General features: G+C 34.5%; 1 protein-coding gene across 1 annotated transcript in view; it reads right to left on the bottom strand.

The window, feature by feature from the left end:
* Positions 1–27,888, bottom strand: part of CTNNA2 (catenin alpha 2) — a 1,514,496-nt gene that overhangs the window by 998,991 nt on the left and 487,617 nt on the right. The window contains 3 exon segments of the mRNA XM_074285480.1: positions 8,651–8,917; positions 14,094–14,137; positions 14,140–14,212. Coding sequence (XP_074141581.1) covers positions 8,651–8,917; positions 14,094–14,137; positions 14,140–14,212 — 384 coding nt within the window.

The raw sequence follows: 27,888 nt of genomic DNA on the forward strand, positions 1-27,888 counted from the left end.
AATGTTTTTTTCTAGTTATGTTCAATAACTATTTATGCTATGAACTGTATACCTCAATTATGGTAAAACTCAGGAGACACCTGTCATCAAGCAACTTGAGCTTGATTTCCAACTCCATTACATATTAGCTCTGGGACGTTGGACAATTTACCCAATTTCTATGAGCCTTTGCTTCCTCATTTGTAGGTTGGTGGTAAGCTTTGTCAAATTCCAAATGCTATAGGAAGGTCTTGTGGTATGGAATTGCATACAGATAAAATTGGTTTCTTATCCTGACTTTGAGAAATCCTGGTTTTATTGCTCTGGGCAAATCACTTAAATTTTGTGAGGCTGAGGTTCCTCATTCTAAAAAGCAAAAACCAAAACACAAGCAAATAAACAAACCAAAAACAACATATATATATATATATATATATGTATATGTATATATATATATATATATATATATATATATATATATATATATATATATATATAAAAACACATTGTATACACACACACACACACACACATATATACATACACACACATACACATACACATACTCTATGCAGTGGTCCTCAAACTTTTTAAATAAGGGGCCAGTTCACTGTCTCTCAGACTGTGGGAGGGCCGGACTATAGTAAAAACCAAACCTCACACTCTGTCTCCGCCCCTAAACCATTTGCCATAACCCAGAGGGCTGCAAAAAACGTCCTCAGCGGGCCACATCTGGCCTGCAGGCCTTAGTTTGAGAACTCCTGCTCTATGGTGTTGTTGTGAGAATTAAATGACAAAATGTAATTAAGGGGTTCTTTGATTCTTAAAGTAATGAATAAAGATGAAGTTATTGTCTTTATTATTGTCAAAAATGAGTAATTATTAGGCCTGGACAACAAAATAATGTTATAGACACTTATACATATATACAGTTGTGAGTATGTATGTGTAAATCAGATACATATATATTTTCAAAAAATGTTCAATTATATCCATTAATATAACTTTGGGTTTATATGTGAATGTATGTGTATGTACACACACATTTATGCATATATGTGTATAACACATAAACATAATATTATATATATTTATGCATAATATGATAATGAACATAATTGAACTTTTATTTGTAGATTTAGAAGCAGCACAAGATTTTGTAGGATGTCTATGTCACTTTAATGATCCTCAAAATAAGATCATGTCATCATCATGGAAGACTAACAGGTGTTTCAATGCCTGAAAAAGTATATATATGACTTCTATTACATTTATTTTATGTTTTATCACTTCCTCCCAAAAGTCACTAAAACCCATTTGATTATTGCAAGAACCTTCAGTTAGTGCAAGATCAATGTTCCTGTCCCTATTTTAAATATGAGAATATTGGAGCTCAGATAAATTAAAGAATTTGCCAAAAATAAATCAGTAATTAGTGGCAGGATAAAAACTAGATGATCATCCTTAAGACTACTACTCTTGTACTCTTTCCTTGAATAACAGAAATCACAGAAATTTAGATAAATATCATCCTCACTTTAAATACGTAATATATGAGACCAAGGGAAGTGATGGGACTTAAGTTTTATGGAATGGAGACTGAAATCAATGATTTTGTGCCAAACATGTTTTTCATTTTCCACTCTACTATAAGTTGTGAAAAAATCAAAGAAATTAGGTTTGGCATAAAACCATGTTAATAATGACAAATTAAATATGTATTCCAAGGGAATTACTTTAAAAAGAAGCAAGAAAGCAAAATGGTCTAATGGAAAGAGTAGTGAATGAAGAATTAAAAGGATTTGACTTGACCACTTTATATTCAGAACCTTGGACAGTTCTTTAAACTCTTGGGTCCTGAGTTTCTCAATGCCAAATAGAATGGCGACACTACTTGAACACAAACATCTCTTCTATTCTTCAAATTTGTAATTCTTTGATACACAAACTATACAAAAAATGTTTCCTTCCTTTTCAAATTTTATGATCATCCACCAGATGTCACTATAAGGTAAAGAATACTATACCATATTTGTGCTGAAATTCATTCAATGAGAATTGTTTAAAATGAGGATAATTCATTGAATATTCTGAAATATATGAGTATATATTTATTGATATGATGTCACAGGAAGCAAATTCACAGTAAGGAGTTGAGTAATGACCTACATGGCTGACTCACACTCTCAGAATAATGCAAAAATCTATTTCTAAAAAACTTGCACAAAATGATCAATGCATAATTTGTCATTTTATGTTAAAGAAGAAAATTTAAATGGGAATATATCTCACTAGCACTGCTTCATTTCCATTTGTTCATTGAAATGGAATCCCTGACTAGTTTAAGATTCTAGTAAATGAACACTTCAGGAGCTTACAGATAGAAATTGTTGATTTGGGCCTTCTCCTGTTGGAAATTTAATTTATCATTGTTTAGTGCATAGAATTGAACTTTTTATGGAAAAAAGAGTAAAGAAAAATAGACCATAAATGAATAGGAAGAAATTTAATACTGCATGAGAAAGATGTATATGAAAATAACATTCTAACACTTTTTAGAATATAAGCTACCCAGAGCAGACAATTTCTCATTCCTCTCAATCAGCTGTTAAATTTTGTTAATTTTCCTTTCACACTAATTCTTATATCCATCTTCTTTTCTTCCCTTATACATCCAGCACCTCAGCTCAGGTCCTATGCATAGCTATTCTAGATTATCAAAAGTCCTCTTAACTAGTTTCTCTGCTTTCATTCTCTCTGCTCTATAATCTACTCTCAAAATAACAGGTTCCAGAAGCATAGATTTGACCATAGTACTTCTATATTAAAATGAAACAAAACAAAACAACCTATTACATTGACTATCTCTTATCCCTAAAATCAAATAGAAACCCTTTGCTTCAGCTTTTAAGACTCTACAAATTCATTACAGCCTGCATTTCTAGATTTATTCTGTAATAGTCTGTTATACCCAAAATAGTGTTCTTAAACTGGCCTTCTTGAGATATCTTGTATACAATATTCCATTTTCCTTCTCAGGACCTTTGCACAGATTTCTCCTGTGCATGGAAAACATCCTCTCCTCACCTTTTTTCATAAAACCTCCAGCTTCCTTCACTCTTCTCCTATTGTTTCTTCCCAGAAATTATATATGTAATTATTTATTATATTATGCATTATACATCATATTTATGTATTTATACTATAATGTGTAATTTATATAACATCATATTATATGATTGTTAAATAATATAATATTAAATAATTGTTTTATAACATAATTTTGTATACATGTGCACATATGTATTATATATTAAAATATATATTTGTACATGTGTGTGTGTATGTGTTGCACTGCATGTGGGAATGTAGCTTCTTCCCCCCTCCAATAGAACAAAATCCCCTTGAGTACAAGGATTATTTTATTTTTCTCTTTGTATTTTCAGTATTTCCTGTAGTGACTGACTTTCTCTAATGTTAAATTCTTATAGAATTGAATTTTTAAAACAAGCAAGTTATATTTCCTCTTATAACAGAGAAGGTGACTAGCTACCAAATCATTCTCTCAAGTTTCTATAAAAAAAGGCTCATATAGGATGAGGCAGGAGAGAACAAAAGTGATTTCTGGTCTGCAAATAACTAAATCTGTAGTATTTTTTGCAGCACAGTGAGGATTGGTAATGACAAAATTTGTGAATGTGACATGTTCGATTTTCCCAGGGGTCTCCATGTGAGAAAGAGTTTTCTGAAAATGAGAGCTGTTGAAATCTTTTTCTAAGGTTTTTTGAGATAGTCTAAAGTAAAATATGTAAGAATATGCTCCTCCTCTTTCTTAGTTTCTGGCCTTTTAAAAGCATATCTATATCTATCTATCTATCTATCTATCTATCTATCTATCTATCTATCTATCTATAAGTAAAGATTCACTTTGATGAGTTAGTCATCCTCCCCTTCCCATCCCCATGTCACTTCATAAATTGCAAAGACACTGGATTGAAATGAACAATTTTGAGCTGCCACATTTTTGACAGAGTCTGATTTTTCATTTGATTACTATTCATTTTCCTTTTTGCTATTTGAGCACAAGGGTCTCATCTGACACTTTCCAGTCATTAAACCACTGCTTTTCTCTTGTTCTTTCACTTCAGAAATCGCTATGTTGAATTTAGATGTCTAGCCATAAGAAGTGTCAGAAAACAGGTCACTGGATCCAAATTATATCGAGATTACCAGGCTATAAACAAAGCCAACATTTCAGACAAATAGAGGAAAATAATGAGCCTTTACTTGGATTGTGACAAATAACTATCTGGCTAGAAATCAGCCAATGGCATTTCAATATTTTGATTACTGATATATCACTTTTCTACATTTAATTTGGGAGCATCTTATTCAATTATGACTAATTTGAAGGCATATAGGTCAAAGATGAATGCACATTTTTTGTATTAATGAAAAAGATTAATAGGTAAAATGATTACTGTATCTGAATTTGTAGTATACTATTTGTTGTCTGCTATAACATTTAAACTATTTCCAATTTTGAAAGTCAGTATTTTAAAGATATACTTAATTTATCGATTCTATTGGTACCTTTTATACTTTGTAATTGAATGGTCTTTTTCATTTGGAGATCTCAAAGCATTCTACTCATTTAAAACCTTACTATAATTATAATTCATTAACATGCATAAATACCCATTCAACAGAATAATAAAACCTGAGAAAAGTGATAATAGGAAGCTTAATTCATTTCAACCCCAGGAAAAGATGGCAAGTTAATAGTAATTCCAGGAATGGCACTCAAAATTGAGCCTGAGGTATGTGCATTCCAATTTAATGCTAGACTAGCAAGATTGATAGAGCACATCAAAGAATCCCTAATGTGGTTATATGGCACTGGCAAATTACAGGTCGGCTACAACCTGAAGAAAGGTGGTTATTTTATTTTTCAATGAGGGAAATGTTCAAAACAGATGAAGATTTTCTAGAAGATTTGTTAGTATGTGCAAAGGAAAAGCTTGAATGGATATATGACAGCCTATCTATGGATTTTGACATTTTACTAATATTTGTGAGAAAATGTGTGGATTTAGTTGTATCTTTTAACTGATAACTATATGAATTTACACCAAACTGAGTCACTCTTTGATTGAATTTAAATAAGAAAGGTGGAAAAAATGCTAAATTGGACAACAATAAAATAATAAAAACAATAAAAGTTATTGTGAGTTATGCAAATTGATACCTAATATGTAGTCTTTCATGCCTTTACTTATGTATATGCTTATATTGTTATTATTAATTCAGATATCATTAATTATTACCCCCACAATTAGCTGTTATTTAATATAAGTATGTTTTATCACATTAAAGAAAAATGTCTGACTAGATCTTCAAGTTAGAAAGACTTGCATTCAAATTCTAACTCAGAAGCTTACTATGTATGTTATTTTAGATATGTTACTGCCCCAGCTTCAATTATCACCTCGGTGTAGATGATCCCAACATCCATATTGCTATCCAATCAATAGTCCACCATGTATAAAGAGAGCTTGTTAGTATATTATAGGTCAGCCCACTGAGTTGGGGAGACCTGTGTTTTTGGCCCATCTCTCATATACTAGCAGGCTATTCAACCATTCAGCATGTGATCTCATCTTTGTCAATGAGATCTTATACATAAGTGCTTCACAATCCCTAATACTGTGAAATCATATCTTTCAATTTTTCTTTTCTTTTTCTACTGCCAAAATCTTAGTTAAGCCCTTAATTACTCTGAATGATTAAGATGACTACAATAGCATACTAACTGGTCTCCTCACATGGAGGTTTTCATGATTTGAATCTATCCCAAGAGTATAATCAGATCAATCTCTTAAGGCAAAGAGCAGACCTCGTTACTCAACTGATCATCCCCTTATTGCCTAAAAGATAAGTTCTAAACTCCACCAGTATAGTATTCAAGAGGAGAGATGTATGTGTGTGAAATGGTGGACTAATACTAAACTCTTCTTTCAGCTTTAAATTCTACTATTTATGCGATGATCCCATATGATTTCTCAGACATTTTTGGTGCTATTCCCTTCTCCTGAATGATTAATGGTCTCTTCACAATCATCCATTCCTATGGCCTTAAGACTTAGAGGAGCAAAGAATTTAGAACTGGATGTCACAGAAATACAAAATTCACAATTCAAATACATAGGCAACAAGGAAGCATAGTGGAGGGAGTACAGGACTATAAGTCAAGGAGGCCCTAGTTAAAATCTGGCTTCAGACTCCTACAACTCTAGTCCTTAGTTTCCTCATCTATAAAGGATAATAAGATCTCCTAAATCTCAGGATGATGGTAGATATAAAATGAAATATAGGCAAAATGTTATACAAACCTTAAAATACTGTATAAAGATAGCTATTATTGCCCCCAAATCAATTTTTAAAATAAGATACTTAACTGGTTGTTCAGAGTCTATTTCAAGGCTTCTAATAAAAGGCAATCAACTGCCTTCCAAAACACTTTGACTACTTTGTTAGAATGTTTCCCACCATCATCACCACTCATATAAGGTTTTCATTTATCTATCTTCAATTTTAAGTTTTGACTCCTAGTTTTGATCCCTAGAACCAAGAAGATCAATGCAACAGGCTTTGTGACATTTAAAGACAGCTAGGATGATATCGCTTTTCCTAATAAACCCATCCCCAATTGCTTCAACTAATCTACCTGGACTCAAGGACCTTAATTATCCTGGCTATTTTCTCGTTTATAAAATCTCGAAGTGGTGTACTCTAACAAGAGTACAAAAGAATCATTTAACTCCTTATTCCTGAAAGAGATATATCTATATCTATATATTCACATAGCCCAAGATCACCTTTTGGCTTCCACATCATTCTGTTCATATAGATTGAATTCGTGATTGATTAAAATTCTGACTCCTCCTTAGATAGCTTTGTCTTCCCTCTTGGATATTAAGAATATTGAATTTTTGAACCTACATGTGAGAGTTTATATATAGAATTTCATCTTATTATTAGATTCAGCCAAATGTTCTTGATGATCAAGGTCATCCAGATATTAAGAACAATTGGAATTTAAAACCAAGTCCTCTGAGAGAAATTATTATTTCTCTCTTATAGTAATAACCAATTTTAAAATTAGAACTGAGCTTTTCACCTTTGATTCAGCCTTTGAAGGAGAGTTTATTCTTATTTTTTAAAATTAATTCTTGAACAGATACACCCTAGTGGGAAAATTAAGATCTGTTCAAAAGTTGAAGAAAGTTTAGTTTAGGTGATTGGATTCCAGCCAATTATGTTTTATTAGACAGAAATAAGTAAAATTAGATTCTCCTTTTGTCTAGATTACCTTAAATGAGGTGATATGGGTATAGATAAGTCTCTGACCAAGACTGGGTGATCAGACTAAAGTTCCACAGCCCCTCATTTGAATAAGCCCATCTCTCATCATAATATTCCTTCTTCCATTACTAGTTAACTAGTAAAAGTTGATTACCACCCTCAAGAATACCTACTCTTCCAAGGGCATGTAACTGCTGAGTGGATTACATGAGAGGTCTTTGGCATTCAAGAATGTCACTGACTCCTTTTATCAATTATCCACTAACATGGCTAATCAAATGATTAATTACTCAGAAACTGTGTCTTTGGACTTTTTTATACATTACTTCTTAGACTAAAAAACTAGTATTTTATCTATTAAAATTCCATTTTAATGAGCTCTGCCTAAAAATCCCTTCTCTAAGCCCCAGAAGCACTTTATTTATAATCCTTATTGTTACTTTAAAAAAAAAATTCTTAGTCCTCCTGACTCCAGGGCTGGTGCTCAAACCACTGTACCATCTATTGCCACTAAAATTTCTTATTACTTTTATCTTAGATGTATAATTATCCATGTGCCTATTTTTCCACTTGTTATGCAGGAAACATATAAGTCAGAGATCATATTGAATATTCCTTTGTAGTCCCCTCAACATCTATGTAATAATTGCAGACTGGGTATATTTTTAGCTTTGCAAATCGATAAGTAACTAACTAGATTTGGACACACTGGATTTGCAAAGCAAATTCTCATCTGTGGATGAGACAACAAATGTCTAGTGAATTAAAGTGAACAGGCCTTTTTGTGTCAGTTCAAGATGACTTTGAGAGAAGGTCACTGTTCCTTCAGATTCTCATTACCAGACACCTGGGAATGGGAGAGACCCATCTTCCAGTGTAACATCACTTGGTAAAAAAAATCATCGTTCATCCTAGTGCCAAGTCCTAATTTGTCTCTCTTTGTCCTCTTTAATTTTTACTATGGTGTTGTTATTTCTGATTATGGGACATGGCTCTAGAACATTAGCTAAGTTCACTAAGAAATGCAGCACCCTACACGATTTCGATTGATCTGTGTTTATAGACCATTAGGATTCCTTATTTTAAAGTAAGCTAGAGTATATATATATATATCCTTCGTAAGTGCTCTAGAGTTTTTTGTTTTTTAATAAATCAGAGATCTTCTTGATATAAATTTGTGTGTCTTGCTGAGATGTGCTAATATTAATTGACAATAAATGTTTTGTTTAATATCTCTCCAATCCCTTACAAAATAAATGTTTCCAGTGGAAGCAGGAGAGCTTGTGTATGGCATTGTGATACTCACATCAAACTCATTGAGAGCAGCAGCCAACTCCCCAATGCCAGTGTGCCCTTTGTTTTCGTCAGTGGGTGAAGTAGCCTGAGCTGCATTTGAAATGCCCGCAATAGCTTCCTGGACTTGTTTGAACACGTAGTCTCGGTTGGCCCTTGTGGCAGCCACATCTGGGTGACGGAGAAATGCTTGGGATGCTGTGTATAGCATAGTGGCGTTCTTCTTCAGAGCCCCTCGGGCAGCTGCCATTTCATCTCTGCAGTGAGGATCTTTCAGTTCCTGAATAAAGGAAACATGGAGACAGACTGTAAATATGCATGCTGTAAATATGTGAGTCAGAAGCACTTAGAACTACTTAATGAAAAGGAATCCTAGAGATCATCAGCTCAATTAATCTTTATGTTACACATGAGAACACAATGGCTCAGATGTATACCAACACCATATAGATAGAATGGTAGAAATGGGACTTCCTGATTATCTATGTATATACCTTCAAAAGTAGATAAAGAATACTAATACAATGAGTTTACATCAAGCCCCTCTTAGCCACTTTTCCTACCCTTTTAAAATAGTTTTAATTTCCAAAAACCTGGCCATTATTGATAATACAATTCTTAGATTTTTTTTTCATTAAAAAGGTAGAAGAGGAGGAGGAAGAAGATGAAAAAAAGAAGAAAAATAGGAGGAGGAAGAAGAGGATGAGGAGAAGGAAAAGCAGCAGCAGCAGAAGAAGAAGAAGAAGAAGAAGAAGAAGAAGAAGAAGAAGAAGAAGAAGAAGAAGAAGAAGAAGAAGAAGAAGAAGAAGAAGAAGAAGAAGAAGAAGAAGAAGAAGAAGAAGGAAAAGAAGAAGAAGAATGAGAAGGAGAAGAAGGAGAAGGAGAAGGAGAAGAAGGAGAAGAAGGAGAAGAAGAAGGAGAAGAAGAAGAAGAAGAAGAAGAAGAAGAAGAAGAAGAAGAAGAAGAAGAAGAAGAAGAAGAAGAAGAAGAAGAAGAAGAAGAAGAAGAAGAAGAAGAAGAAGAAGAAGAAGAAGAAGAAGAAGAAGAAGAAGAAGAAGAAGAAGAAGGAGAAGAAGAAGAAGAAGAAAGGAAGGAAGGAAGGAAGGAAGGAAGGAAGGAAGGAAGGAAGGAAGGAAGGAAGGAAGGAAGGAAGGAAGGAAGGAAGGAAGGAAGGAAGGAAGGAAGGAAGGAAGGAAGGAAGGAAGGAAGGAAGGAAGGAAGGAAGAAAGAAAGGAAGGAAGAAAGAAAGAACAAAAGAAAGAAAGAACAGGAGAAAGAAAGAAGGAGGAGAAAGAAGGGGAAGAAGAGAAGGAGAAGCCCAATAATTAAGAAATCAATGTTATCCTGGAGTCAAAAGAAATGGTATTTATGAGTAACCTTTAAGAGAGTGCTTAAATCCTCTTTTCTAGGTCAGAAAATATTTTCTCCATTTGAAGAGATCATGTTAATGATCTCCCCATTGGGGTTAGGAAGCAGAATTCTTTCTGTGGAAGGCAGATATATTCCCACTGTAAAAACATCATAGTTCTAGACTTTTTTTTTTTTGTAGTATCATAGTTGGAAAAGATAACTGTGACTATTTAATTCAATTAAGAAATAAATAACTCACCATTGGAAAACCAACTCCCTACTAAAACAAATAATCATTCAGCTCCAGTATGGGGAGAGATGATATCATTAAGATGGAAGCTCTTTAGAGTTGTTGGAGCCCTGGACCTGTTTCAGTGAACTGGCCCAAAGTATATACTTATTGAATTCAAATTCTTAGGCCAATCCATTCCACTCTGGGCAAGCTGGAATTGTTAGGAAATATTCTTTCCCAAGACAAAATCTATGTCCTGCAGTTTCCAACAAGGACACCTGATTTTCTAAGTTGAGACTAAATAAGGCAAGTTGGATTCTTTTTCAAGCAGTGTGGTGGATGGAGGGCTGATTCAAGGAGTCAGGAAGATCTAAGTTCAAAATCAGTCCTAGATATTTATTAGTTGTGTGATCCTGGGCAAATTGCTTAATTTCTCTTAGTCTCATTTTCCTAATTTAATGGGATAATGATAGTACCTCCCTCAGGAGGACAGGATCAAATGAGTTCACATTTGTAAGTGCTTTGAAAAACTTAAAGGGCAATATGAATGCTATTACCGTGACCATCAATCCACAAAGTCCTTCACACACTTTAAGGCTGCTCTCCTCCCACGTTTTATCTTTTGCAAACTAACAATTCTCTGGTATTTCTATTAATTATTATATAATTTTCAGGAAGCTGTCTTATGCTAGAGCTTTTTCTACTCTCATACTCTCATCTGGTGAGTGACAGAAGTGAGACCTGCTGAAATTATTTCTAGACATCAAACTTACTCTGATAAATGCACACTGGATCTGCTGACTGTGCAAAGGGCTTCTGGCGGTGACACTAGATGATTATCAAATGATCGAGCATCTGCTTGCCTGCCTTTGATCACCAAGTCCAAATGGATGCTATCCAGCAATAAATGCAAACTCAAACTCTATATTTCAGCCTGAGAAATGGATGGATGGATAGCTAGGGACAGTCACATATTTGCCATACATAATGAATTATAAAGTGGCTGAGAAAGGGATAGGAAAGGGGAGCCTGACCAATCTCATCACTACAATCACTATCACAACTATATTTTTAACTTATAGTGGCCTGAGTGAGGGAGGTGAGTCAGAGAAGTGTGAGTGCACATATATGTGTGTGAATGATTCCTTTTGAAAGCAACCCATTTGAGGATGTTCTTAGCCTCTGAGTATGCTATTGAAGAGGTCAATCCTCTGTACTCTTCCACAAGATATTGCTTTTTTTATTTTTTTGAGAAAGGAAACTAATTTGAATCCATTATAGTTCCTGAGCCAGCCAGCCTGGCAATTCTTATAATCTCATATAAAAATGATTCACTTTATCTTGTCTACTTGTGATTCACGAAAATCTATTAGGTATGCATTTGATGTATATATATACATATATATATATACACATATATATATATATATGTGTGTGTGTGTGTGTGTGTGTGTATGTATATATCCACCACCATGATCAAACTAACATATTTGAATTTTTTCCATGTGTTCCTATGATGACATTAATGGGGAAGGGAGAAGAAAATCTTTGTTAATAGAAATCTTGGGAAATTCAGCTCCTCATTTGGAAAATTGAGGAGCTTAGAATAGACACTTGCACAGAATCAAAGAATGTTAGATTTGGTACTCTCAAAGTCTATCTAATCTAAACCATCTCTGTGAAAGAATCCACATTACAATGAAGCCAAAAAGTGATTATCCAGCCTCTGCTTGAAGATCTCTGCCATTAACATTACTGAGTATGAATCATATAAAAATATATGAAATCAGATAATGAAAGAGTTACTAACACTAACTTCCATTACTAGCTTTCAAACCTTGGGTATGTTTTAGAAAAATAACCTCATATATTGTAACACGTGTAAAATGTATGGGATTGCCTGTCATCGGGGGGAGGGAGTGAAGGGAGGGGGGATAATTTGGAAAAATGAATACAAGGGATAATATTATAAAAAAATTACTCATGCATATATACTGTGAAAAAAATTCTAAATAATAAAAAAAAAGAAAAATAACCTCAGACTAACATTTATATATCCAGGGCTCACAACTTACCAAGAAACATTCATTAAGGAGGGCTTCTTAAACTTTTTCCATTTGCGATCCCTTTTTTTTGTCTGAGAAATATTTAAGTGATCCCAGGTATATCGGTATAAAAACAGCTATACGAATCAAACATTTACTGATAATAAATTATAAATTTGCAGCCCTCATTGTTATGAAATCTCATATAGGGTTGTGACCCACAGTTCAAGAAGCTTTGGTCTAGTCATAGGGAATTTAAGTGGAGTCACAAGGCAAGGATTTGTGTTCATCCTTTCAGCAACACCGGTAGTGTTCATTTATTGTTTTTAGAGCAAAAGCTAAGAATTATGAAAGGGGGTAGAGGAAGAGCTTGAAATCTGGGATTTCAAGTTTCTCTGATAAGGCCTCATATCTCAAACATGGAGGGAACTGAGTCAAATTAATAAAATATTGAGTCATTCCACTAATTGATAAATGATCAAAAAGTATGTTCTCTGCCCAAAAGGCTATAAATTAATGTATATCCTTTGACTTAACAACACCACTACTAGTTATTAATATCAAAAAATTTTTTTAAAAAGGAAAATGACCTATGTACAAAAATATTCATAGCAGATTTCTTCTCAAGGCAGAAAAATTGGAAATTGAGAAGTCCATCAATTAGGGAATGGCTCAATAAAATGTGGTATGTGTTTATGATGAAATATTATTGTTCTAGGGGAAATGATGAGAAGGATGCTTGGGGCAGCTAGGTGGCACAGTGGATAGAGCACCAGCCCTGAATTCAGGAGGACCCTAGTTCAAATCTGGTCTCAGACACTTAACACTTCCTAGCTGTGTGACCCTGGGCAAGTCACTTAACCCCAGCCTAAAAAAATAAATAAATAAATAAATAAATGAGAAGGATGCTCTCAGAAAAAAAAAAAAACCTGGAAAGTCCTCCATGAACTCAAGCTAAGTGAAATGTACTATATACAAAGTAATAGCAATGATCTGGAATGACCATAAATGACTTGGCTATTCTCAGCAGTACAATGACTTATGACTATTATGACATAATGAAAAATCTTGTCCATACCCAGAAAAGGATCCGATTGTTTCTTAATGCAAACTGAAACATTCTCTCTTTCTCTTGAGGGTTTTTATTTTCATTAGGGTGGAAGATCTTTGTTTTTTTTGTTTGTTTTGTTTTTTGTTTTTTGTTTTTTGTTTTTTTCACAATATGGCCTTTATGGAAATTACATACCTTCACATGTGGTTTCTTAATTGTGGGTGGGATAAGGGAAAGAACCTAGAACTCAAAAATTTTAAAAACAAATGTAAAAAATCTGTTTCAAATGTAATTGGGGAAATATTAAACAAAAAATACAAACAAAATGAAATATGTTGCATCAAGGTAAATCGCATTCAATGGTGTTCTAGTAGATGGCAGGATGTAATTTAAGCATGGTCTAGAGTTTGCTAAATATAATGGGATAACATGAGTTTTCACTCACTTATATACTAATTAAAATTAGTATATCTAATATCTACATAAAATTAATCATCTAAATTAGGAGTAGTCATCCTACATTTTAATGGAACATGGAATTAACTAAGAAGAAAGATACTTTTCAACTGGATCATAATATAACAATTTTCTATTGAAGCTACACTGAATCAGTATTGATCTCAAAAATAAAAATTGTTTCTGAAACTGACATAAGATATTGCCTACAATTCAAGAATACATTTGGCAAATCTTAAATAATATGGCAAAGACAAAGTAATCTATATGATTACATGTAATCTAACATCTTTCTCTGCTGTAATTCCATATGCTTTCTCACCTGCTGCCTTCTGGCAGCTACATAGTTCAATTTCACCATCTCTTTCCAAACTCCTTAAAGCGATTTGCAAGGTCTTGCTCATTTGTAGCATTTTTCACAGCTTCCAGAGCTTCCTCAACCTAAAATAAAAAAGAAGACAGAAGCTTTAAAGCTGAAAGATGGCTAAGGTAGGACAACATTATTTAAAACTTTGCTATTATAATGGTTTAAATATGAATCCATGTAAATGTTCAAATGTGTATATAACTCTCTTCTGAACTTATATTAAATATCAATGGAATTTAAAAGAAAAGTCATCACTTGCATTCAACCAATATTTATTATATGCTTAGTATCATAATAATTACTCTCCATCATCCTACCTTTTCATCCCAACACCTCCTAAATTTGACCAATTCTTATAGTGTCAATACCTCTTGGAGCAGTCACTCCACTCTGTGCTCCTGGCCATGAAAGTGGTATGAGTAAGTATCAACTATCCTCAGGATTACTGAAATGTCTCCTTAACTGCTAGTATTTAAGTTCTTATATAATTTGATTCTAAAACTATTTGCAGAGGAGAGATTAGTCAATATTATTCAGGAGAGAAATAATGCCTTAAATATTAGAAATGTATTCTTGAACTAGCAGCCTGACATCAATAAATAAATTGCTTCCTTGAATAGAATCAGGATATGGAATACTCAGGTCAAGTCATTGCTATGGAACTTACTACTTATAAATCTTTGGGAAAATCACTTAAGCCTTCTTCACTTTTTAAATGTATACATTTAGGAGTATGCTATGTAGATTAATATTCCTCTATGGTATTTTATTTTTTCCAATTACAAAAAATCTTTGAACATTAATTTTTATAAGATTTTAAGTTCCAATTTTTTCTCCCTGCCTCTCTTCCTTTCCCTTTTCCCAAGACAGCAAGAAATCTGACATAGGTTGTTTATGTACAATCATTTTTGACATAATATATCAATGTTTTTTTACAAGGTTACGGTGAATTTTTTTTATTGTGAAGAAATTTAGACATTTAAATCGTTATTACTATACAAGCAATTTACATTGGTTACTTTCAGCAAAAAGATAAGAATATAGAGCAGTTAGGAGCCACAGTGCACAGAACACCAGCCCTGGATTGAGAAGAACCTGAGTTCAAATCTGGCCTCAATTACTTGACATTTACTATGTGATGCTGTCTCATCAAAAAAAAAAAAAAATTAGGCAAGAATGTTTTGAAATCATATTGTAAAACATAGTTAAATTTTCAAAGAGCAACGAGTTTTCGGTTCTCAGTAGAGAATACAAAGTGGGACTTGATTTATTGTTTTGTTTATTGTCTGTACTTTAAAAAGAGATAGAGAAAATGTTAATAATGCTGCGTAAACTTAAAAGTGCCTCTTGTAATATGTTTATTTTTCTGGAGAGCAAGTTGTTCCAGCATCCCTGTGGTTAGGCTCCTTCATTTGAATAATTACAGGCTTACAGAGAGATTTCAACAGAAGGTAAGTTAAGACAGAAGAAAACTTCCAACTACTCTCCCTAGGCCACATATCTCCTAAACAAATGAATTCATGCCTGTACCTCCATATATAAATACCTATAGTTACCTGCATAAATACCTGGGCACATATGGGTACACATAAACACAGACACACACTGCATTTTATGGAGCTCTTAAAGTAGTGAGATAGTGGCCATTTACATTCTGATAAGAGAGAAGGGAAGTCTGGATGGAAATCAGTTCAGGGAACAGTAAACTAAGACAGCATATCAGATTCTGGTGCAGCATGAACTTCTAGATAGTCTTGGGGAAGGTACTCAAAGGGCAGGAGAGATCTAAAAATGTATAAAAGGCAGGAAATAAGCTATGAATATGTCTGAATTTCACCTAGATTTTACTCTATATGTTTGTATCTTATTAATATTCAACTTATGTCTAACTGATTGCATGAAGTGTCTCAGTCTGAACTTGTCACTAAAGTAGGCCAAACACACTTAGGGCCGTACAATTTTCAGTTACTTAAATACAAAGTGTAAAGGGCTAGAACTGAGCAGATGCAAGGGAACCTAGCACATAGGGCTAATTACCAATTGGACAATTCTCTATTAACATATGCTTGGAGAATGACCCTCCCCAACTATTCTGTGCTGGATCAGTGGGTGTGGACAAAGAAGGAAAAGATGAGAGAGCAGAGTAGGATCTTTCTTTTGGCAGTGGAGAGAGAGAGGAAGGAAGTGTGGAGATTGCTAGATCTAATCCCCTAACGGGTATCCCAAAAGACCAAGAATAAAGACTTTTGCTTATCCTGACTCCAGCCGATTCTAAGACATCCAGGGTCACAGCAATAAAGCATTAAAATTTGGCCAGTGTCTCAAAAAGCAGTAGTATGACTTAGTAATATCATATATTTATGTTGCATAATGGGAAAGTATAGTGTAGAAAAGAGAATGATTAGTATCATTAAATCTTTTATCTACTAATACAATTCAATTTCATTTCTTAGTTCATTTTAAAAAGACTAATTCACCATGGGAAGAAAATTTTATTATCAACTAAGTTATTTATTGCAGTATATTCTTTTCAAAAAGTCTTAGTCTAAACATCTTTCCATTTTAATTGTACCCACTGAACTTCTCTATAATTTTGATATTTAATTAGGGGAGTTATTAAAAGACAAATATTCAACCTAAGTCTTCTACAATGGTCATTAAAATATCATTGACTACAATTAATCTACTAGAAAAGTGGTTAAATAATTGTTTTTTGATAGTTGACTTTGTTTGCTCTGTAAAGGCAATGTAGGCAATTGTACCACAATATAATTCTATTTTCAGTAGAATATAAGCCCTTTGAGGAAAGGAAATCTTTTTTAATTTGTCAATTTTAAAATCGTATCATCTTGTATAAAAGCTTGCACACAGCAGGTCTTTGTAAGTTTCAATAATTGATGGATACTCCATCCCTTCTCTAAATACAAATGGAAGTTATGATTCTATTTCAACAGCATTTTTGATCTTATAAAGATTCTGAAAAGTTATATTCTTGAGGCATTATGATGGATCAATGAACACAGAGAGGTTAGGGAAGGGAATGGTGCTGGGCATTTAAATGGAGAAAGATCTACAGAATGTCACATACTGCCAAATACATTTGCTCTCAAATACATCACAGACTCAGTGCATTTCAGCTAAACAAAAACATTTATCACCAAGATGTACGCCAACAACAAATGTAAATAAATAAATAAATGAACCTCAGAGTTTGCTCTCCCAGAGCTGGCATAGAAGAATATAGACATATGTAAAAATGAATTAACATGAGAAAGGGAAAATCACATGGTCAATGAGGAGGTAGATTAAAGACTGTTTCATTGAATGCCATAATAATCTGGGCTTTAATCTGGAAGGGAGAGATCACTGGAGGAAAGCAGGTTTAAGGAAATTAATTGGGGTGAAAAATAACATCTACATGCACAGAAACCAAGCTAGATGTTGATATTTGCCAGAAAAGACGGTAAACCACTGGGAAGAATCTGAATTAAACTGGATGTTGGTAAAACCATAACTGCTTAAAGGAAAAATAGGGACAAGGCAAGAAACTATATCAGCCAGACCAATCTATGATGAGTAGATTTATTTTTTAATTTAATAATTTTTTTCCAATTATATGTAAAAATAATGTTTAAGACTAGATTTAAAATGGATTTCCATGTGCCTTTAATTTTATAGTTTTAAGGATTTATTTTCCTTTATCTTTCTTTTAGAGCAATGTCATAAAAATATTCTTACTTATGTTATTTTTTTTTCCTTTTTGCTGAGGCAATTGAGATTAAGTGATTTGCCCAGGATCACACAGCTAGGAAGTGTGAAATGTTTGAGGTCATATTTGAACTCAGGTCCTCCTGACTTCAGGCCTAGAGCTCTATCCATTGCTCCATCCAACTGCCCCTCTTGCTTATATTCTTATAGTCAGTAAAAATATTTAAGAGCACACTATGTGCTACTATCATATATTTTGAGTGGGTGATACAGATTGCACCTCAAAAGAAAACAGAATGATGAGTGATGGCAAGAGACTCCCAAAGAGCAGGGATTACTCCAAATATACCTCATTCTTTGCCAGTAAGAATGGGAGAGTGAGAACAAATACTAAAAAGGGTAGCCAGGGAGACAAAGTCATCAGGATAGACTTAGACCTCAGTAAGAATCATAAAATGACAAAAATGAAAAAGGAAAAGTTTTAACATGAAAGCAGGGGTTTTCGCTTATGGAACAAATAAGTGGATAACACAGTGGAAAGGGTACATAGTTTTAGCACATGATATTGGAAGCACAGAGCTGAGGAAGAGAGGAATCAGAGTAATCAGTGGGGATGAAGAAAATCATTTGTAAGAAACATTGAGAGATTCAAGATCACTAGGATGGAGTGACGGGTAGGAACTTGTTATTGATTGCCAAATGAGTTCATGAGGGGCTTGAACATCACTGGGAGTTTAACTCAGGAAGGTATCATCTCCAGGTATCAGGCAGCTCAGGCTAGTAGTCTAGCAGTGAGAAATGATTGACATTTATTTCTCTCCTTTCCTTCAGGCTGGCCAGATCAGGAGCTAAGTGGAGGAAATAGGGAGTAATGGTGTCTCTTGGTCCTACACAGATAGGAAAGGTTCCCTTGCATTAGAACAAAGTTCAGCTCAGAAGACCAGCTTATGATGATGGGGATTAGAACAGTGGGTTTGATCCCTTTCTGGAAAAAAAAAAGGCAGATTAGGAATGGCATCTCTGATCTCCCTCTGGCAGAAGATGAAAGACTTGCCCCTACTTTGGCAAGAAGAACTAAAGGGAAATAAGTGCCCACTCAACTGCCCTTCATGGTGACAAGGGAACACAACAAAACACAGGCCCCTCACCTGGGTTCATTCATTCTAAAAGGTAAGCTTGAGACAACATCAGCAAGGACTGTTCTCTTCCTGCTCAGAATGCTTCCCATGCATTCTATGCTACCATATCCCTCTAGAGTTTATTAAGCCATTTCCTAAACTGAAAAGGGGTTTTATAACCTTAAAAAGAAAATAGAAAAAAGCAGCAATGTCTATTTCTACCCAATTTGTGAAGACAATACATAGTTTTCTATAGGGTCAATATTAGTGAGAGGAAGTCTTGTACTGTTAATAGGCTCATGATGGTTATTTCAGTATTAATTCTCTCTTTGGGATATAACAATTTGCTTCAAGGAAAACAAAAATAATTATTTCTCAAAGGCCCATAATAATGCCTATTTTTATATAACAACATGTTCTACCGCTTGTTAATGAGAACCAATTTCAGGACTTTGTTTTATTGTGATACTCATAACTTACTGTTCTCATTAGTTTTCACTAAAGAAACCAGATGCTAGCTTTGCATTTATGTTTGGTTTATTCAACCCCCTTTTGAAAAGAGAATACTTACAATGATTTTCTGTTTATTTAAAATATAGTCATAGTCTTAGAAATCTTAGGCCTGGAGGGAACCCCTAGTCCAGTCCAGTTCTTTGCCACAAAAGAAAACTGAGAACTAAGAAGACGTAGGGCTTCCACCCAACATCCCTCAGCTAGAATCTGTTAGACTGAGTCACCTAAGATGCAAATGAGTACTTGGCCATAATACCCAGAATCCTCCTTTGTTTCAGGAATTTCAGGGATTTTTTAGTAATACTGAAAAAAGACAGCTCTTTAGAGATTTTTTTTTTTTTTTGGAGAGAGCTATTATTTCTCAATAATAACAAGGTTGCACAAAATTCACTATTGTTATGTTACTCAAACGTGGATAGCATGGTCATTCTTTTGTTCTATTTGGGATATTTGTGTGTTGAGTGCTGTTGAGGTAACTAGGTGGTATATTAGCCAGAGTTCTGGACTTGGAAGAGCAGGAAGACAAGACCTAGAACCCTGCTATATGCATTTATTAATTATATTAGCTGTGTGATCCTGGGCAAGTCATCTAACCTCTTCTAGTTTTAGGTTCCTCTGTAAAATGCGCTTAATTATAGCTCCTGTCTTACAGAGTGATTGGAAGGATCAAGTGAGACAACATGGGCAAAGCCTTTTCCAAACCTGAAAGTATGATATAAATGTGAGGTGAGGCGCTCAGAACTTTATCGTGTGATCTATGTTTCTTTTTCTCCACATTTCTTCCATCTTGGACTTGTAAAGTTAATTTTTTTAACCTAAGAAGTTTTTCCTATACATTTAATTTCATTCGAGTCTGTTGTTTTAAATACTGGATTTCTTTGTTATATGAATTATTCCCTCTTCCTGTTCTCCTTACCTTCTCCAACCTCACACATACACAGATTGCTTCTATCTACAGATCTGAAAACCGTCTACATGGCTTTCTGCAAGTTAGTCGTGAAAATATTGGACATCTCAGAACAAAGATATTCAAATAAAAAGCTACTCTCCAAATTCATACTTTTTTTAGCCTATTTGCCTTTGAGTTTATGTAATCATATTATCATGTAGCCTCCCTCTCCACGCTATTCATGCTTTAGTAAATTTCTACCAGTCAAAATATTTAGTCAAGAGAAAGCTATCGGGTATCTAGATTGATATGTTCTAGAAGAAGCCATGTGGGCTTTCATTGGTGAATCTAGATTGATATGTTCTGGTTTTGTTTTTTGTTTTTTGCTTTTTTTCTGAGGCTGGGGTCAAGTGACTTGCCCAGGGTCACACAGCTAGGAAGGATTGATATGTTCTGGATGAAGCCACGTAGGCTTTCACTGATCACCTTTCAATTTTGTAAGAACTGGGAAAAGTAGAACTTTAAAAATTAATGGCAGTTATACATGGAATAAAAATCAATTTTACTGAACTTTATTTTATAGACTATATCCTCCTCATTTTTGTTTTAAATGAGACATTTATCCATCTCCAGTTCTTTGCCATTTCTTTTATTCTCTGAGATCACTGACATTGGTTAAATAACCATTTGTGTTCTCCCAGCCATAATCTGGTGATTTGTGGAGGGCATACTAAATTACGTCACATGCTGTTTCTGACATTCATTCCCCATGTGACCTTGAACAAGTGACTTAAATTTCTCATCTTAGAGCATACCTGGAGCTATAAAAATTTATCAAAGCTTAATGCAACCTTGGAGTTACTATAGCTTTAACAAGAAAAGCTTGATCTCAGATTAAAGATCTGATACGAAATTTTGCAAATTATGATCAATGATGTACAAAGAATTCAAGAGCCCAGGACCTTAGACAATAGATCTGGTACAAAGCTAATTATAAGCTAGAAAAATGGATAATTTCAGGGCGTGCTTCTTCCCCAAGAAGTTGGAACTTTTCTACTGAGCTTGTGTGCATTGTAAAAGTTCAATCCAGTGCCTTCAGACTGAAAATTAAGGACAGGCAATAGAGGTAAAGGTAAACTCTTCCACTTCAGTTTAATAATATGGTTAGGTATCTATTTGTCAGAGTTTTATTGAACCAAAAGCTCAATATGGCATCCAACAAACAAGAAACATGTCTTGGAAATTTGTCCTCTATTAAGAGATAATGAGATGCCAGGAAAAAGGAACTGATAGTCCTCCTGTACTTTGTCCTAATTAGGCTACATCTATTGCATTCAATTCTGGGAACCCTATTTCAGGAAAGTTAATGATAAACTCAAGTGTGTACAAATGTAGGCAACCACATTGTAAAGAATTTAACTCCCTTTCTAATGCAGATGAGTCCAAGGTTTGGGAAATGTTTTGTGTGGAGAAGAGAAGACTTGGGGGTTATAGCTAGGTTTAAGTACTTGGAAGACTGTAATGTGGAAGAGAAAGAATAAACTTGTTCTGTTAGTTTACAAAAGGTTAAGAGGGAAAAAACTACATGAGGCACAGCAGCTGTATGTTGGGGAGGATAAAACCACTTAGAAGGGTAGATCATGCAGCAGAGAGAGCACCAACTCTGGAGTCAGAAGGACATGAGTTCAAATCAAGCCTCAGACATTTGACACACAGGTTGTGTGATCCTGGGCAAGTCACCTAACGTAATTGCCTCAATTCCCTCCCCCCCAAAAAAAAATTAGAGCTATCAGAAAATGGGATGGCCAACTTAAAAAGGAAGTAGTAGTTTGTTTTTCACTGGAGTTTGTTAAGTACCACTTTGATGATTCCCTGTGAGGGTAATGTTGATGTGAGTCTTGATTCTCAGGGGTCAGTTGCTGTATATGGCCACTAAAACCCATTCTATTCTAAAAGTTTGTGATTAGAACATGCTATTTCCAATGAAGGCTTTGGGAAATGAGCCCATTTCCCTTTTCCCTTAAATCAAGCTACTTCTCAAAAGACATATAACTTCACATTCTTTTTTGTTTTGTTTTGTTTTCTTGTTTCGAAGCAGTTAGGGTTAAGTGACTTGCCCAGGAAGTGTTAAATGTCTGGGGCCAATTTTGAACTCAGGTCCTCCTGAATTCAGGGCTGACACTCTATTTACTACACCCTCTAGATGCTGCTCAATTCTTTTTTTCCCTATATCTTTCTCTATTACAAATATCTTTCCCCTTGTTAGAGAAAAAATGAATGCCTCTGAAGCATTTTAGATGTCATTATGTAATCACATATGAAAGTTGAGGAACATGTAAATCCAGAAAGATAATGTATGTAAAACATGATAATGAATATAAAACTTTGCAAACATTAAAGCAAATAATAATTATGGTGATAAATATAATACACACATTTTAATAATAATAAATGTAGTGTTATTTATAAGATAATCTATGTAATAAGATAACATATATGTAAAATACTATCTAAAGTAAATAATAATGATGATGATAAATTATTATTATTACATTTCCTAATTGCCTCACTAGGTTTCAGTGCTGTTGTCAATATATTCCTAATAGCTTTAACTGACCTCATCATAAACTTGTCAGATATTTCAGGAACTTCAATATACACAAATATTTGATTAGTTTGTGTTTTATAGGAATAATAATAGCAATGAAAAAAAAGATGATGATGAGAAGGAGGAAGATGAAAATGAGGATGAGGATGACTTAAACTCTCTGAAATGTGAACTAGACAAATGCTTGGGGATAATACGGTTCCAGAAAAATCCTATGAGTTTATGATGAGGTTGGCTAAATTTATAAGAGTTTTAGGCAGTGGTCCTCAAACTTTTTAAATAGGGGGCCAGTTCACTGTCCCTCAGACTGTTGGAGGGCCAGACTATAGGAAAAACAAAAGCTCACACTGTCTCCGCCCCTCAGCCCATTTGCCATATTCAGAGGGCCATATAAATGTCCTCAGCGGACCGAATCTGGCCCATGGGCCATAGTTTGAGAACCCCTGGCTTTAGGGGTATACTGACAAACAGCAATGGAAACCTAGAAAAGCAGCTAGGTGATTTCGTAGATAGATCTTTGTATATGGAATCAAGATAAATTTGAATTCAAAACCAGCCTCAGATGTTATACAGGGCTATTCATTTAATATCCCTGCACCTCAGTTTCCCCATTTATAGGATGAAGGTAATAATAATATCTACTTCTCTGAATTGTTGGGAGTGTCAAATGAGACAATATGCGTAAAGTTCTTTGCTATCCTCAAAGTGCTATATAAATGTTAAGTTAGTGAACTCATTCATAATTATTACTTGGTCAGAGGATTCGGATGAAAGTTGAATAGGAGTTTGGCCATGAGGTTAGCCAGGACTTATTGATTTGTCAATTGTGTGGCTTCTCTGCTGTAAACTGAGTCACTAAATTGACATTTCCTAAAGAATAGATCATGTCCTACTACACCTACCAATAAGATCAGGCATTGATTAAAATAGGACCAAATAAGACCAATAAAACAAACAAACAAAAAAAGATGATGTAGTAAAAGTCTGGCTTGGGTCCCATTAATTACCAAGGCAGTTTCTAAGTTTGATTTAACCAATGATCTTTAAGGCAAGGTTGGTGACCACCTCTCAGTCATCTCCAGAGCAGCAATAATTCCATTTCCAATGTACAGAAGCATGAAGGATGCAATAATGCTTATGGCACTTTAGCTTCTGTGGAAATCGGCACTCCTATGGTCACAAAAGTCTCGTGCCTTAGAGCCTCAGGAAGATCCTTCTGAGATCGACAAGCAGTGTGAAAAAAGAGCTGCAGAGATGTTTCCTTCAGCATATGGAGCACCGAACAAACACCACCAGCCTTATGAAAGTCTTCCAAAAACGTGTGAGAAATGGGAGCCTGGTAAATATTATGGCATCTCACATCACTCAGTGTTGGCAGTCTGCTGGCCAACATTCACAGGAATCTCCCATCATGCGTATCACTAAAAGAGCAAGGAAGAGTAGAGAGAGCACCAGCCCTGAAGTCAGCAGGACCTGAGTTCAAATGTGACCTCAGACACTTGACACTTCCTGGCTGTGTGATCCTGGACAAGTCACTTGACAATTGCCTCAGGGGGAAAAAAAGCGAGATCATTGGAATTTATTAGAAAGATCACAAAAGTATAATATAATGTCTGACAGCTGTATTGGGCTTGGGATCTGACAAAAAGAGTCATAAAGTCAGGAAATACTAAACATATCTCTTTGCCTCTCTCAGTCTCATCTTCCTTATTATTTGTTTATTCATTTATTCATTCATTCATTAATGCTTTCAGCAGACACTTATTAAGCACCATGCTCGCATCTGAGAAGAAAAAGCTATATTCAGCACAGGCTCCTCAGTGAAGCAGTTTCTAGCACAGAACATGTGGTAGGGCACAAGATATAGAATTAGAAAGTGCCCTCTGGCACTTACTGGCTGCATGACCCTGTTCTTGTCCCTTAATTGCTTTCTGGCTCAGTGGTGTCCTTCTGAGGTCTTTTCCAAGTGGAAGTTTATGATTTTATAATTCTATGACAATTTAATGAGGGTCAAAGATAGGCAAATAATTGTGATGTTTGGAATAAGTGAAAGGTAAATACTTTTATTTATAAATATAAAGAGGTAGAGGCCATGTTTGCTTGGGGGGAAACCTTCATAGAAGAGATGCTATCTGAGTCAGATCATAAAGGAAGCAAAGGATTTTGGGAGTCCAGTATGAGGATGGAAAGGCATTCACTTCAAATAAAGGAGGATGATGTGAAATGGAACAGAGCAGGAGGGAATAGAAACCAAACAGCAATCTTATCTGGTTAAATGGAAAAGAGATGAGGGGAAATAATATGAAACAGATAAGAAAGATAAATTGGGGACGAGAAGATAAGGGACAAAAGTATTTGCAGTCTGAGGTAGATCTGTAAGATAGTATGGAAGCCAGACTGCAGAGGGTTTTAAAAGCCTGAATCAGGAGAAAAACAATGATTATACCCAATCACTTTTGAGATCACTTTAAAGATCTCATTATGCAGTTCTAAGCAAATGTGATATCCTTGTTCTATTGTTATTTTGCAAAACAGACATGAAGCATTTGCATTCTCTACTTCAATGGATTGTTATGTAGAAAACACTTGGGGAAAATCAAAGATCTCTAGATGCAGTAGTTATTATTATTTCTTACCTGTTCAGCAAAATGTCCCTGTTTTCTAGTTGGGAGTGTGTGAAGAGAACCTCTAAAAGGAGAGTAGGGTTCTTGAGCTAATTTCTGAACACTTAATCCAGTCTAGCACAAACTTTACATGTCAATGCTTAAAACATATTTTGGACCAAATGAAATGAGGACAGTATCATTTAAAGGATAAATCATATGCATATTTACTATGGAATTCATAGCTCCCAATATGACTAAAATTAACAATTTAATCTGATTACATTAATTCAGAGCTGGCAGAATGTAAAAAGATCTGGGGTCCGGGCTGCTAAGTGAAATGCAGAATTGCTCAGAGTGTCTGAAGTATGACATATCAAAAAAAAAAAAAAAAAAGTCCTTAGAAACTCAACTGACTGTGATACACATCAGGTGGCCAACATGTAAATGATCACACTGCAAATTTGACAATACAGGATGATTACAATTCCACATCTGGGGAAGTATTTGAGTAAATCGCTACTGTGGTATTTTCCTGGAGGGCACTGCTTGGCATTTGCCTTGTAAAACTGATTCTTCTCTGTGAGTAACATTTATTGTTTAGCATCTTCTTTATGGGTTTTCTACAAAGGACAAAAAATTAAAAAAAACAAAAACAAAAACAAAAAACAAACAAAAAACCCCAACAAATCTCTTCAAGGCTCATTAAATCCAATCCTCAAATTTATGAACTCATATGACACCTCCTCCTAAAAAAATCATGAGATTTGGACAGTTATTGACAAAAAGTAGTTCCAAAACCCACTTTTGGGGGGCTCAGGAATATAAAGCTCATAACCCAAAATGATACTTTTCAAATGGAATTTGAAAAAAGCTCAGGAATATACCCAAGAATAAGTGAATAGCATGTGACATTTTGATGTTGCTTTACAAATCCTAAAAACAAAACAAAACAAACAAACAAACAAACAAACAACAACCAAAAAAAAAACCAAAACACATGTATGGGCTGACTAATTTAAGAAATGTGTTTTGTTTTGTTTTTGTTTTGTTTTGTTTTTAAGAAAAAGCCATTAACAATGCTACATTTTGAGACCACTGGCTACTATTGGTATATTGGCTGTGAAATACATAGACTTTGGCTTAGATGGTGGGATTTATTGGAGTGTCTCAAGAATTTCCTCCTTAAAGGAAATTTAACATTTTTATCAATGTCTTGAAAGCATAAATGTCACACTTATCAAAATTCCAGATGGTATTATATTGGGAATTGAAGTGTCAAGATCCAACCATATTGGATGATAAAGTCAGAATCCAAAATTATTTAGAACCTTGGAATAAAAGACAAGACTAAAATTATATATAATTAGGCTTAAAAGTTCATCAGCATAAGATAATATACATTATACAATTTTTTGGTAACAAAAATCCTAAGTCTGTAGAAAATGTATTATGCACCAAACATGAGAAAGAAGAGTTTAAAACATGAATTTAACTTTAGGCATTTAATAATAATAATAATAATAATAATAATCAACTAGCACTTATATAGCACTTACTATGTGCTAGACACTGGATGAAGCACTTGAATCTCACAACCTTATATGATAGGTGCTATTATTACCTACATTGTGTAGCTGGGGAAACCAAGGCAAAGAAAAGTTAAATGGCATGCCCAATATCATCCAGCCTGTAAATATCTGAGGATACAATTTGACTCAGGTCTTTCAAAGTCCAAATCTAGCACCAACTAGCATCCCAGAAAGAGGAATAATTCATTCCCACTGTCACCATCAGGACAGAAGGAGAGTGCATTTCTTAATATTGAGAACTAACTGTTAGGAAGGACATTCATAAGTTGAAGTATCTAGGGGAGAAAGATCAGTATGATGAAGGGTTACATCAGTATCTGTTGAAGAAAGCAAGGGTGCCTAGATTGAGAGAATTAAGGAAGAAATGACAATCATTGACACATGGTTGAGGGGATTGAAGGCTCACATCAAAGAAGACTAAAATTTGTTTCGCTTGTCTGTGAAGGGCATAATTAGTAGCAAGGGGGATATTGCTGCAAGGCAGATTTTGTAAGGAAAAAAACACCAATTATAATTTGACAAAAATGGGATGGACTGCTTCATTAGGTCCTACTTCACCGTATGTTTTAATTAAAATACTACATTCATGCTTGTTGGGAAACGTTTAAATGTGTTCTAGTTGGCCTTTGAGAGACTATGAATTTGTACATTAGTTACACGGAGGAAATAATACATAGAATTTTCTTGTTTTTTCAGCTGGAAGGAACTTTGGAGGTCAG

The sequence above is a fragment of the Sminthopsis crassicaudata genome, chromosome 2, assembly GCF_048593235.1.
Source record: "Sminthopsis crassicaudata isolate SCR6 chromosome 2, ASM4859323v1, whole genome shotgun sequence".
Taxonomy (NCBI): domain Eukaryota; kingdom Metazoa; phylum Chordata; class Mammalia; order Dasyuromorphia; family Dasyuridae; genus Sminthopsis; species Sminthopsis crassicaudata.